Consider the following 13,591-nt stretch of genomic DNA (forward strand, 5'->3'; position numbering starts at 1 on the left):
CAGGTGCATTTATACGGAGACTTGATTACACACAGGTGGATTGTATTTATCATCATTAGTCATTTAGGTCAACATTGGATCATTCAGAGATCCTCACTGAGCTTCTGGAGAGAGTTTGCTGCACTGAAAGTAAAGGGGCTGAATAATTTTGCACGCCCAATTTTTCAGTTTTTGATTTGTTAAAAAAGTTTGAAATATCCAATAAATGTCGTTCCACTTCATGATTGTGTCCCACTTGTTGTTGATTCTTCACAAAAAAATACAGTTTTATATCTCTATGTTTGAAGCCTGAAATGTGGCAAAAGGTCGCAAAGTTCAAGGGGGCCGAATACTTTCGCAAGGCACTGTATATCTTACGACAGCTAGGTGAGACAACAATATATTACAATCGTATCAAGTACATTTTACCTCAACAAAGTATTTATCAACATTTTTACATGTACATTCATATTTAATTCATTTAGCAGACAGTCTTATCACATACTGCTGATACCAATGTTGTCATTTAGCATACACTGATCATACCATAGTACTATCATACTGCTGATACCAATGTTGTCATTTAGCAGACACACCATAGTACTATCAGACTGCTGATACCAATGTTGTCATTTAGCAGACACACTGTAGTACTATCATACTTCTGATATCATTGTTGTCATTTACCAGACAGTCTTATCACACCATAGTACTATCATACTTCTGATATCATTGTTGTCATTTACCAGACAGTCTTATCACACCATAGTACTATCAGACTGTTGATACCAATGTTGTCATTTAGCATACACTGATCATACCATAGTACTATCATACTGCTGATACCAATGTTGTCATTTAGCAGACACACCATAGTACTATCAGACTGCTGATACCAATGTTGTCATTTAGCAGACACACTGTAGTACTATCATACTTCTGATATCATTGTTGTCATTTACCAGACAGTCTTATCACACCATAGTACTATCATACTTCTGATATCATTGTTGTCATTTACCAGACAGTCTTATCACACCATAGTACTATCATACTTCTGATATCATTGTTGTCATTTACCAGACAGTCTTATCACACCATAGTACTATCAGACTGTTGATACCAATGTTGTCATTTACCAGACAGTCTTATCACACCATAGTACTATCATACTGCTGATACCAATGTTGTCATTTAGCAGACACACCATAGTACTATCAGACTGTTGATACCAATGTTGTCATTTACCAGACACACCATAGTACTATCAGACTGCTGATATCATTGTTGTCATTTAGCAGACAGTCTTATCACACCATAGTACTATCAGACTTCTGATATCATTGCAGATATCAGCCACAAAATGTGAACACTATAAAAAAATGGAAAAGAAAACGATTTAGTATTTTAAAAATAAAACATGCAATGGAGTGTAGTTCTGCCCAGTGTAATTCAAATGACAAAATACTCAGAAGTAATTAAAATACATGTTTCAAATGCGTGTAACAGAAATAATAACCATCTCTGCCTACTACTCAACAATCTGTTATATTTCCTAATCAAAGAAACCACACCCCCTCTACATACTGAAAACTCAGCCCAGTAGGAAGCCACTCCCTGTCCTCTGGTGTAGAGTTCCATGAAACAGAAAGTAATCTTTGACACCGAACAGAAAGTCATCTTTGACACTGCCATTGCTTAACCTACGGGAGAGAGCACCAAAATGGCAGAGAATCGGGAACTGTTCTGTTGCTCCATCTGTCTGGATCTACTGAAGGATCCGGTGACTACTGCCTGTGGACACAGTTACTGTATGGGCTGTATTAAAGAAAGCTGGGATCAGGATGATCTGAAAGGTTTCTACAGCTGTCCACAGTGCAGAGAGACCTTTATCCCAAGGCCTGTACTGAAGAGAAACATCGTGCTGGCTGAAGTGGTGGAGAAACTGAAGAAGACAGGACTCCAGGCTGCTTCACCTCCTGCTCTGTGCTATGCTGGACCTGGAGATGTGGTGTGTGATTTCTGCACTGGGACCAGAAAACAGAAAGCCCTCATGTCCTGTCTGGCGTGTCTGGCCTCTTACTGTGAGACTCACCTCCAACCTCACTATGAATCCCCTGCTTTCAAGAAGCACAAGCTGGTCAAAGCCACCACACAACTACAGGAGAAGATCTGCTCTCATCATGACAAACTGCTGGAGGTTTACTGTCGTACTGATCAGCAGTGTATCTGTATGCTGTGTACAATGGATGAACATAATGGCCATGATACAGTGTCAGCTGCAGCAGAGAGGACTGAGAAACAGGTAAGACTAGAACAACTTGTTGGTGACTGTCTGATAAACAAATAATTAAAGATAAGGTATAAACTAAGACTGTTTGAATATGAGATCATTCAAATTAAATCGATCCACAGCAGCACAAATATGAACACAAACCTTGAGTATATATTTTTATTTATCCTTTATTTAACTAGGCAATTCAGTTAAAAACAAATTATTTCATACAATTAAATGTTTTACCTTTCAATAACTAAGCAAGTTGGTTAAAAACACATTCTTATTTACAATGACGGCCTGCAATGAACAACAGTTGGTTAACTGCCTTGTTCAGGGGAAGAACAACAGATTTATACCCTGTTAGCTTGGGGATTCAATCCAGCAACCGTTTGGTTACTGTCCCAACACTCTAACCACTAGGCTACCTGCAACCCCGATGACGACCTACTATCGGCCAAACCCTAACTCCGACAACGCTGGGCCAATTGTGCACCACCCTAGGGAACGCCCAATCACGGCCGGTTGTGATACAGCCTGGAATCAAACCAGGGTCTGAAGTGATGCTTCTAGCACTGAGATACAGTGCCATAGACCACTGCGCCACTCGGGAGATATGATAACCCAGATTCTCCAAATGTATCACCATTTTCTAAAGTCCAACACCATTATCATTTGTTATCAAACACCCAATCAGCTCCCCTGATTTGTGTATTGTCAAAACTATAATAATTCAAATCAAATCAAATGTCATGTTATTGGTCACACACATATTTAGCAGATGTTATTGGTGGTGTAGTGAAATGCTTGTGTTCCTAGCTCCAACAGTGCAGTAATATCTAACAATTCACAGCAATAAACACAAATCTAAAGTAAAAGAATGCATTTAAGAAATATTTAAATTTTAGATTGAGCAACGTCGGAGTGGCGTTGACTAAAATCTAGTAGAATCACATAACATTATAATATAATTTCAGACAGTAAATCCTCAATTTGAATACATATCTTCTACGGGCCCTATGTATAGTCACATGACTATACTATTGATCTCCTGGACAAATAAAGCTTGATAGCTCATTGAAGAGTGATTCTCCACAGAGGCAGCTGGGGAGGAGTCAGCAGAAGGTCCAGCAGAGATTCCAGGAGAGAGAGAAGGAGCTGAAGGAGCTCCAACAGGCTGTGGAGTCTTTCAAGGTGAGTATTGTTGACCAGAGGAGACACACCATTTCACTTCTCTCCTCCATTCAGAGAGAGGGAGAGGGGCCCTTCTCCAATCCCACTGACCCCACTGTTGGGAACAGGCTGTCTGGACCCCTTTCAGAGAATAGACTATGTAATGTAACTGACAGGATATGAACCCAGGTCTACTGCAGGAGAAACCAACATCTTGACCGTTACACCAAGAGCACATTCCCTATTGGACCGAGGGCTGAATTTGATGTGGCAGGCATGGCTACCTCATCACATAACCTTGAGTAACCATGACTGACTCATGTCCCCTATACATTAACATGGAGCTCTCTCTCTCTCTGTCAAATGGGTTATATTGGCATGGGAAACATATGTTTACAAAACCTTCGTATTGATGTGCCATCCTGGATGAGCTGCACTACCTGAGCCACTTGTGTGGGTTGTAGACTCCGTCTCATGCTACCACTAGAGTGAAAGCACTGCCAGCATTCAAAAGTGACCAAAACATCAGCCAGGAAGCATAGGAACTGAGAAGTGGTCTGTGGTCACCAGCTGCAGAACCACTCCTTTATTGGGGGTGTCTTGCTAATTGCCTATAATTTACACATGTTGTCTATTCCATTTGCACAACAGCATGTGAAATTTATTGTCAATCAGTGTTGCTTCCTAAGTGGACAGTTTGATTTCACAGAAGTGTGATTGACTTGGAGTTACATTGTGTTGTTTAAGTGTTCACTTTATTTTTTTGAGCAGTGTATTATGGCTGTGTACAGTGTTGTAACATGTCTTTGTCTCTCTCGTTCCATCACTTTCATGGTAGTTGGTTGTGTGGGTCTCTGGTTATGAATGGGGTGCTGACAGACAATCATTGATGGATATTTATAGAGTTCTGATCAGGACAACAGTTGATTACGGATGCATAGTTTATGGAACAGCAGCACAGACTTGTGTTCAGAAGCTGGACAGAATCCAGTACACAGCTTTAAGGATATGTATTGGTGCATTTAAATCAACATCTGTATGTGTCTTACTAGTGGAGGCAGGTGAGATGCCTTTGGATATACGGCGTAATAAGTTGTCATTAGCTAATTGGGTTGAAAGGCTGTGAGGTTGAGCATCCCACTGCTACTGTTCTAGATGACTGTTGGGAATATACTAGTAGACAAGGCAGTGGTTTTGGTTGGACAGTTGGAAAGCTTGCTGATGAGAGTGATTTGAGGGAGTTGGAGGTTGGCCCTTCTGTGGTGATAGGGGATGTTCCTCCATGGTTACTCCCAGATCCTGTTGTTGATCTAACCTTGGTAGAGAAAAGGAAAGATTGGTCAGAAGTCAGTGATGAAGGGAAACTGCTTGACAGTTGATCTGTTGGTAGTTGCCCTCCAGTGGGTGGAGGGCGTACAACCTGTTAGGATTATAGGATGCTCAGATTCTCTGTCTATATTGAATAGTTTATCATCTGGTTTATCTAATAGGAGTGACCTTCTATTGGAGGTATCGATGTTAATATGGAGAATTGAGAGATTGGGTGTAGTAGTGAGATTCTGCTGGATCCCAGCAATTGATATTAATGTTCCACTGGGTAGAGGTGAGGCCAAATGTAAGATCAGAGAAGAAGATCATAGCCATTTTGATAGATGTGTGGCAGAAGAGATGGGGCTCTGAGCACAAGGGACAACATTTATATGCCCTCCAAAGAAAGGTCGGTGGACCAAGATTCAAAGGTCAGATTAGGAAGGAAGAGGTGGTGTTTACTCTAATGTGTTTAGGACTTTGTACATTGAACTGGTCCTTACATCTGGTTGGCAGCATGTGAATGGTTTGTGTCTGGAGGGTATTTGTCAATGAAACGTTGGAGCTTGTGTTGTTATATTGTTGTAAGTATGTTGAAGAGAGGGAAAGATTGAAGTGTAGGGTCATTGAGGTTGGACGGGGTTGGAGGGGATTGAAAGGGATTTTGGGGATGGGGGAGGGTTTATTAGAAGTTAGTAGGGCTGTTTTTTATCTTCTCAGAAGTTCTGAGGTAGGTAGGAGGATTTAGAAATGTTGTAAACCGTGATTAAACACCCCAACACTGTAGGTGGTGGCATACACATTTGCAAAGTTTATATGTCACATGCGCCGAATACAACAGGTGTAGACCGTGTGTGTGTGTGTGTGTGTGTGTGTGTGTGTGTGTGTGTGTGTGTGTGTGTGTGTGTGTGTGTGTGTGTGTGTGTGTGTGTGTGTGTGTGTGTGTGTGTGTGTGTGTGTGTGTGTGTGTGTGTGTGTGTAGGTAAGTAAAAAAATAAAAGACATTTGAAAATAAGAGTAGCAAGGCTATATACAGACACTGGTTAGTCAGGCTTGTTGAGGTAGAATGTACATGTAGGTATGGTTAAAGTGACTATGCATATATGACGAACAGAGAATAGCAGTAGCGTAAAAGTAGGGGTTGGCGGGGGGCACACAATGCAAATAGTCCTGGTAACCATGTGGTTACCTGTTCAGGAGTCTTATGGCTTGGGGGTAAAAACTGTTGAGAAGCCTTTTTGTCTTGGCACTTGGTACCGCTTGCCATTTGGTAGTAGAGAGAACAGTCTGAGAAACTGGGGTGGCTGGGGTCTTTGACAATTTTTAGGGCCTTCCTCTGCCACCACCTGGTGTAGAGGTCCTGGATGGCAGGCAACTTTGCCCCAGTGATGTAATGGGCCGTACGCACTACCCTCTGAAGTGCCTTGCGGACGAAGGCCGAGTAATTGCCGTACCAGGCAGTCATGCAACCGGTCAGGATGCTCTTGATGTTGCAGCTGTAGAACCTTTTGAGGATCTCAGGACCCATGCCAAATCCTTTTAGTTTCCTGAGGGGGAATAGGCTTTGTCGTGCCCTCTTCACGACTGTCTTAGTGTGTTTGGACCATTCTAGTTTGTTATTGATGTGGACACCAAGGAACTTGAAGCTCTCAACCTGCTCCACTACAGCCCCGTCGATGAGAATGGGGGCGTGCTTGGTGCTTCTTTTCCTGTAGTTCACAATCATCTCCTTAGTCTTGGTTAAGTTGAGGGATAGGTTGTTATTCTGGCACCACCCGGCCAGGTCTCTGACCTCCGCTCTATATGCTGTCTCGTCGTTGTCGGTGATCAGGCCTACCACTGTTGTGTCGTCAGCAAACTTAATAATGGTGTTGGAGTCGTGCCTGGCCATGCAGTCGTGGGTGAACAGGGAGTACAGGAGGGGACTGAGCATGCACCCCTGAGGAGCTCCAGTGTTTAGGATCAGCATGGCAGATGTGTTGCTACCTACCCTCACCACCTGTGGGCGGCCCGTCAGGATGTCCAGGATCCCAGTTGCAGAAGGAGGTGTTTAGTCCCAGGTTTCTTAGCTTAGTGATGAGCTTTGAGGGTACTATGGTATTGAACGCTGAGCTGTAGTCAATGAATAGCATTCTCACATAGGTGTTCCTTTTGTCCAGGTGGGAAAGGGCAGTGTGGAGTTCAATAGAGATTTCATCATCTGTGGATCTGTTTGTGCGGTATGCAAATTGGAGTGGGTCTAGGTTTTCTGGGATAATGGTGTTGATGTGAGCCGTTACCAGCCTTTCAAAGCACTTCATGGCTACGGACGTGAGTGCTGCGGATCTGTAGTCATTTATGCAGGTTGCCTTTGTGTTCTTGGGCACAGGGACTATGGTGGTCTGCTTGAAACATGTTGGTATTACAGACTCAATCAGGGACATGTTGAAAATGTCAGTGAAGACACCTGCCTTGTCCAGAGCACACGTCCTGGTAATCCATCTGGCCCCGCAGCCTTGTGTATGTTGACTTGTTAAAAGGTCTTACTCACGTCGGCTACAGACAGCGTGATCACACAGTCGTCCGGAACAGCTGGTGCTCTCATGCATGCCTCAGTGTTGCTTGCCTCGAAGCAAGCATAGAAGTGATTTAGCTCGTCTGGTAGGCTCGTGTCACTGGGAAGCTCACGGCTGTGCTTCCCTTCATAGTCTGTAATAGTTTGCATTGTAGGTTGCACCATGCACCTTTAACGTTGGTCGTGTGGGGGTTTTGTGGTTCGTGAGGAGGGTTACTATTCTATTTTCGTTTGGTTGTTGATTTGATTTGATTTTCAATTGGAGATGTTTGATATGGGTCTGGAAGGAGAGTTTGCAGTCTAGCCAGACACCTAGGTACTTATAGGTGTCCACATATTCAAGGTCGGAACCATCCAGTGTGGTGATGCTAGTCGGGCAAGTGGGAGCGGAACATATACACTCTGTTTCCAGAATGAACAAGGAGGTGGTTGTGGTAATGAAAAAGGTGAGTCTTGTTGCCCTGCTAGTTACCAGTGGGATTTTTGTGAGGAGTGTGTTGGTTTCGATAAGAGCAGTGCTGGCTAATCTGCCTCCGTTTCTTACTGTAATGGAACTGGCAGGGAGCAGGCCTCGAACCCTCGACCTTCAAGCCCAATGTCCAGCGCGCTATCGACTGTGCCGCAAAAGCATGCCGTGCGGCAGAGTCGATATCCACGCTTATAAACCGTCGTTACATTACGTACAAACAGATCCGTAAAGAGTTGGTTAGTTTTGGTAAATTTACAAGTGGTTTTCGTTTCGTTCTCTCGGATAAGTGTCTCTTTTCATTGGCAAGTGTTTATTTCTTAACAAGATTCAAAGTAAAACAGGGGGAGGGGTGGTACACAGGGTTTGTTTCGGGCAGACAAGCGCTACCAGCGGGGACTAGGACTAGGCTGGACATTTTTAACAACAATTCCTGATAAAACTAGTTCATTGCATTCGCCAAGGAGCCCAGTTATATAATATTACCATATCTCCCAGCTGTTTGCCGTAGTTTTGAAGTAATCACGAAAAGGTCCCCTTTCGCCCTGCCAGCTCCTATTAGTTGTGTTGAAAACTGTGACACCAACTCACCTTCTGAAAGTTCTATTCCCAGTCCATTGTTCTGTGTCACAATGTCAGCTTCACTGTTGTTATCAATGAGACCAGCCCGCGTTAACCTAACCATACAAACTGTGAGAAATAACGAGGAGATCCCTCAATGTGTTTTGTGAGGGGAAGTACTTTGTTATTAATGAGTCAATCAAAATGAACAAATTCATATAACGACACGTCCTGACCAAACATCCACAGCATGACGGTAAACTCAGGGAATTATTTTAGAACAGGGCAGAATGCTTCAGGAAACAGTGCTTCCACAGTGGAGAAGTAAGTCTGCTAGCAAGGCATTGTCATTTTATAACAGGTGATGATAAGAAGAAATAATACTATCTCACAGTAGTAGATGTGAGTTTCTCTTTAAAACGATCCCCTGGCCTTGTACACAGATTATAGCTAACGTTAGCCAAAGCAAGCTAGCTAGCTACTGAGAGTGCAACCCTAAGTAGCAGTACAGGTGAAGATGAAAAATGATCAGGTCTAATGTACATCTTACTGTAGAAATTATTGTTGAAAACAAGTCTAGGTTGGAACCGTTGCTGTTAAATTACAAGTCATAATTTTTATTCTGAACTGGGATAAACTGATTAAAGTGAGATACTTTTTGAGCCAAACACACACACACACACAGTTCTGGGTTGGTCATCTCCAGCAGGAAGTGGTCTCCTGCCTAACTGAGAACACACACAGTTCTGGGATGCTCATCTACAGCAGGAAGTGGTCTCCTGCCTAACTGAGAACACACACAGTTCTGGGTTGCTCATCTACAGCAGGAAGTGGTCTCCTGTCTAACTGAGAAAGCAGTAGATGTCCTGGTCCAGTTTAGCACCACATACCTCTGTCATTCAGGATTCTCAACTCTGGATTACTTTTTAAACAGTACAGAAACAGTCTCAATGCTGAGCAGTGTTGCACTGTCAAACTGATCCCAGAACAGACATGCTTGTTGAAAACATCAACCAGCCACATACCTCTCATTAGGACTGTGTGTTTTCTGGTCTACATCCGTGTGATTGTTTTTTGAAATATTTTTTTTATTTAAATTGAACCTTTTATTTAACAAGGCAAGTAAGTTAAGAACAAATTCTTATTTACATTGACTGCCTACCCCGGCCAAACCTGGACGACGCTGGGATAATTGTGCGCCGCCCTATGGGACTCCCGATCACGTCCGGATGTGATACGGCCTGGATCAATCAGTTTATTCCAGTTCAGAATTAAAACTATGACTGCTATTTTAACAGCAGCAGCTCCGAACTAGACTTGTTATCAACAATAATTTCTACAGTAAGATGTACAGTAGGCCTGATAATTTTCATCTGTACTGTTACTTAGTTACTTAGCACTATCAAAAAGCCTGCATATCTGTTCTGTTATGCATCTGTGTGATGTGATAAATCAATTTGTTCCAGTTCAGAATGAAAATTATTTATTGAATTTTAACAGCAACAGTTCCAACCAAGACAGATATGTCAGTTTTAAATGGGGGAAAATAAACATGAATAGCTATTTTAATTGAATTGTTATTTGTTTGTCTATATTGCATTTGTTTTAGGCATAAGGGCAATGAAATGTACCAATATTTACGTATATTTGCATACGTTCCTCAGCTTGGGTCCCAGGAAAACACAGAATTTCTCATTTGGGTCCCAGGTTGAAAAAGTTTAAGAACCCCTGGTGTAGCTCATTGATTTGTAGCTCTGACGCAGTTGCTCCCTCAGATTATGAGCCTATCAAGTGTAGTGAATGAGGTATGTAGTACCCACAGAAGGCCACAGGGAGGAGCAAGAGAGCTATAAACCCATACAGTTTCTCTTTAAATATCCTAAACCTAACAATCAAATCAATCAAATGTATTTATAAAGCCCTTTTTACATCAGCAGATGTCACAAACTGCTATACAGAAACGCTAACCCCACATATAAACTATTTTAGCCTGAACCCTAATTCTAGGGTAGCCTAGAACAAACTATTTTAGTAATAATGTGTTAGTAAATACCATTATAGTAACAAAATAATCAAAATACTCTCCAAGCATTTTGCACTTTTTTTTGTGATTAGTTATTTTATTATTGCAAGGCAGAACACTTGCAGGACCTGGAGAGCAGGGTGGCAGTGTTCTGAATCAAAGTGGTTCTGAGGCTACAGTACCTCTCTCTCTCTCAACAGCACTCTGCACAGTCAGCAGTGGAGGACAGTGATCAGATCTTTACTGAGCTGATCCAATACATTGAGAAAAGGAGCTATGAGGTGAAGGAGCTGATCAGAGCCCAAGAGAAGGCTCAAGTGAGTAAAGCTGAAGGACTCCTGGAGCAACTGAAGCAGGAGATAGCTGAGCTGAGGAAGAGAAGCACTGAGCTGGAGCAGCTCTCACACATAGAGGATCACATCCATTTCCTCCAGGTAACTAAACTGCCTTGTTACATGTGATATGAAATTAACTTCATGTGAAACTATTCATCTCAATCATTATGTTGTCCCCTCCTCTGTCGTCCCTCCACCCTCCCCCCATCCCTCTCTCCCCCCGTCCCTCTCTCCCCCTCTCTGTCCGTCCATCTTTCTATCCGTCCCTCTCTCTGTTCCTCTCGCTCTCTGTCCCTCTCTCTCTGTCTCCAGAGTTATCAGTCTGTCTCCAGTATCAGTGTATCGTCAGACTTACCCAGCATCGTTGTCCGTCCTCTTCAGTACTTTAGAGATGTGAGTAAGACTGTGTCTGAACTGAGAGAGAAACTAGAAGACTTCCTTAAAGGAGAATGGACCAAGATCTCCACTACAGGTGTGTTGAAAATAATAAGAACATCAACCATTGAAAGTTCCCTACTAGTCATATACATGTGGAATATGGTATGATGATAACATTCCTTCTCTCTGTCAATGTGTTTCTGTGTCTGTAGTGAAGATAGTGGATGTTGTACTGCCTCCAGAGCCCAAGACCAGAGAACAGTTGTTACAATGTGAGTCTCTTTTTGTGACGTAACTAACAGTCTCTTTTTACTGACACTCCGAACAATCCCTCTAGAAATATATAGCAATAGTAGATCTAAATCAAAGACTGGGTATCTATCTGACTCCTCATATTTCTCTGATTTGATTGCTGCTGTGCTCTAATCAAAGACAGGGTAGATACAGTATCTGACTTAACTTAACTCCCCTCATTGGTCTCTGCTCTGCTCTTCTCCCAGATTCCTGTCAGCTCACACTGGACCCAAACACAGCACACACAGATCTCTCTCTGTCTGAAGGGAACAGGAAGGTGACCTATACAGGCCGAGTCCAACCATACCCTGATCATCCAGACAGATTCACCAACCAGTACCAGGTTCTGTGTAGAGAGGGTCTGTCTGGACGCTGTTACTGGGAGGTGAAGTGGAGTAGTTATGTTATTACAGCAGTCTCATATAAAGACATCAGCAGAACAGAAACAGATAATATATTTGGATACAATGACAAGTCCTGGAGTTTACAATACTATAGAGGTGGTTATTGGTTCAGACACAATAATGTTGAGACTAAACTATCTGGCCCTCAGTCCTCCAGAGTAGGAGTGTACCTGGATCACAAGGCAGGTACTCTGTCCTTCTACAGTGTCTCTGACACAATGACCCTCCTCCACAGAGTCCAAACCACATTCACTCAGCCCCTCTATCCTGGGTTTCATCTCTGTGGTACTGCTGAGCTGGTTAAACTGTAGTAGGGTCCACATAGATACTAGTCATGCTGGTGTAGTCTATAGCTGAGCTGGTTAAATTGTAGTAGGGTCCACATAGATACTAGTCATGCTGGTGTAGTCTGTAGCTGAGCTGGTTAAACTGTAGTAGGGTCCACATAGATACTAGTCATGCTGGTGTAGTCTATAGCTGATCTGGTTAAACTGTAGTAGGGTCCACATAGATACTAGTCATGCTGGTGTAGTCTATAGCTGAGCTGGTTAAACTGTAGGAGGGTCCACATAGATACTAGTCATGCTGGTGTAGTCTATAGCTGAGCTGGTTAAACTGTAGGAGGGTCCACATAGATACTAGTCATGCTGGTGTAGTCTATAGCTGAGCTGGTTAAACTGTAGTAGGGTCCACATAGATACTAGTCATGCTGGTGTAGTCTATAGCTGAGCTGGTTAAACTGTAGTAGGGTCCACATAGATACTAGTCATGCTGGTGTAGTCTATAGCTGATCTGGTTAAACTGTAGTATGGTCCACATAGATACTAGTCATGCTGGTGTAGTCTATAGCTGAGCTGGTTAAACTGTAGTAGGGTCCACATAGATACTAGTCATGCTGGTGTAGTCTATAGCTGAGCTGGTTAAACTGTAGTAGGGTCCACATAGATACTAGTCATGCTGGTGTAGTCTATAGCTGAGCTGGTTAAACTGTAGTAGGGTCCACATAGATACTAGTCATGCTGGTGTAGTCTATAGCTGATCTGGTTCAACTGTAGTAGGGTCCACATAGATACTAGTCATGCTGGTGTAGTCTATAGCTGAGCTGGTTAAACTGTAGTAGGGTCCACATAGATACTAGTCATGCTGGTATAGTCTGTAGCTGATCTGGTTAAACTGTAGTAGGGTCCACATAGATACTAGTCGTGCTGGTGTAGTCTATAGCTGAGCTGGTTAAACTGTAGTAGGGTCCACATAGATACTAGTCATGCTGGTGTAGTCTATAGCTGAGCTGGTTAAACTGTAGTAGGGTCCACATAGATACTAGTCATGCTGGTGTGGTCTATAGCTGAGCTGGTTAAACTGTAGTAGGGTCCACATAGATACTAGTCATGCTGGTGTAGTCTATAGCTGATCTGGTTAAACTGTAGTAGGGTCCACATAGATACTAGTCATGCTGGTGTAGTCTATAGATGAGCTGGTTAAACTGTAGTAGGGTCCACATAGATAATAACCAAAACTACACCAGCAGATACCATCATTGATGTGGACCCTTTATAGTCTATAGCTGAGCTGGTTATCCTGTAGAAGGGTCCACATAGATACTAGTCATGCTGGTGTAGTCTATAGCTGAGCTGGTTATACTGTAGAAGGGTCCACATAGATACTAGTCATGCTGGTGTAGTCTATAGCTGAGCTGGTTATCCTGTAGAAGGGTCCACATAGATACTAGTCATGCTGGTGTAGTCTATAGCTGAGCTGGTTAAACTGTAGAAGGGTCCACATAGATACTAGTCATGCTGGTGTAGTCTATAGCTGAGCTGGTTAAACTGTAGAAGGGTCCA

The 13,591-nt window shown here is 42.8% G+C and overlaps 1 protein-coding gene across 1 annotated transcript; it reads left to right on the forward strand.

Annotated features, from left to right (window-relative positions):
• Nucleotides 1–1,641: 1,641 nt before the first annotated feature.
• Nucleotides 1,642–13,257, forward strand: LOC115144724 (tripartite motif-containing protein 16-like). Its single transcript, XM_029685765.2, has 6 exons — nt 1,642–2,284; nt 3,353–3,448; nt 10,540–10,773; nt 10,987–11,146; nt 11,265–11,324; nt 11,553–13,257. The coding sequence occupies exons 1-6, from the start codon at nt 1,703–1,705 to the stop codon at nt 12,059–12,061; spliced, it is 1,641 nt and encodes a 546-aa protein (XP_029541625.1). The 5' UTR covers nt 1,642–1,702; the 3' UTR covers nt 12,062–13,257.
• The last annotated feature ends 334 nt before the right edge of the window (nt 13,258–13,591 follow it).

Source organism: Oncorhynchus nerka, linkage group LG17 (assembly GCF_034236695.1).
Source record: "Oncorhynchus nerka isolate Pitt River linkage group LG17, Oner_Uvic_2.0, whole genome shotgun sequence".
Lineage (NCBI taxonomy): Eukaryota > Metazoa > Chordata > Actinopteri > Salmoniformes > Salmonidae > Oncorhynchus > Oncorhynchus nerka.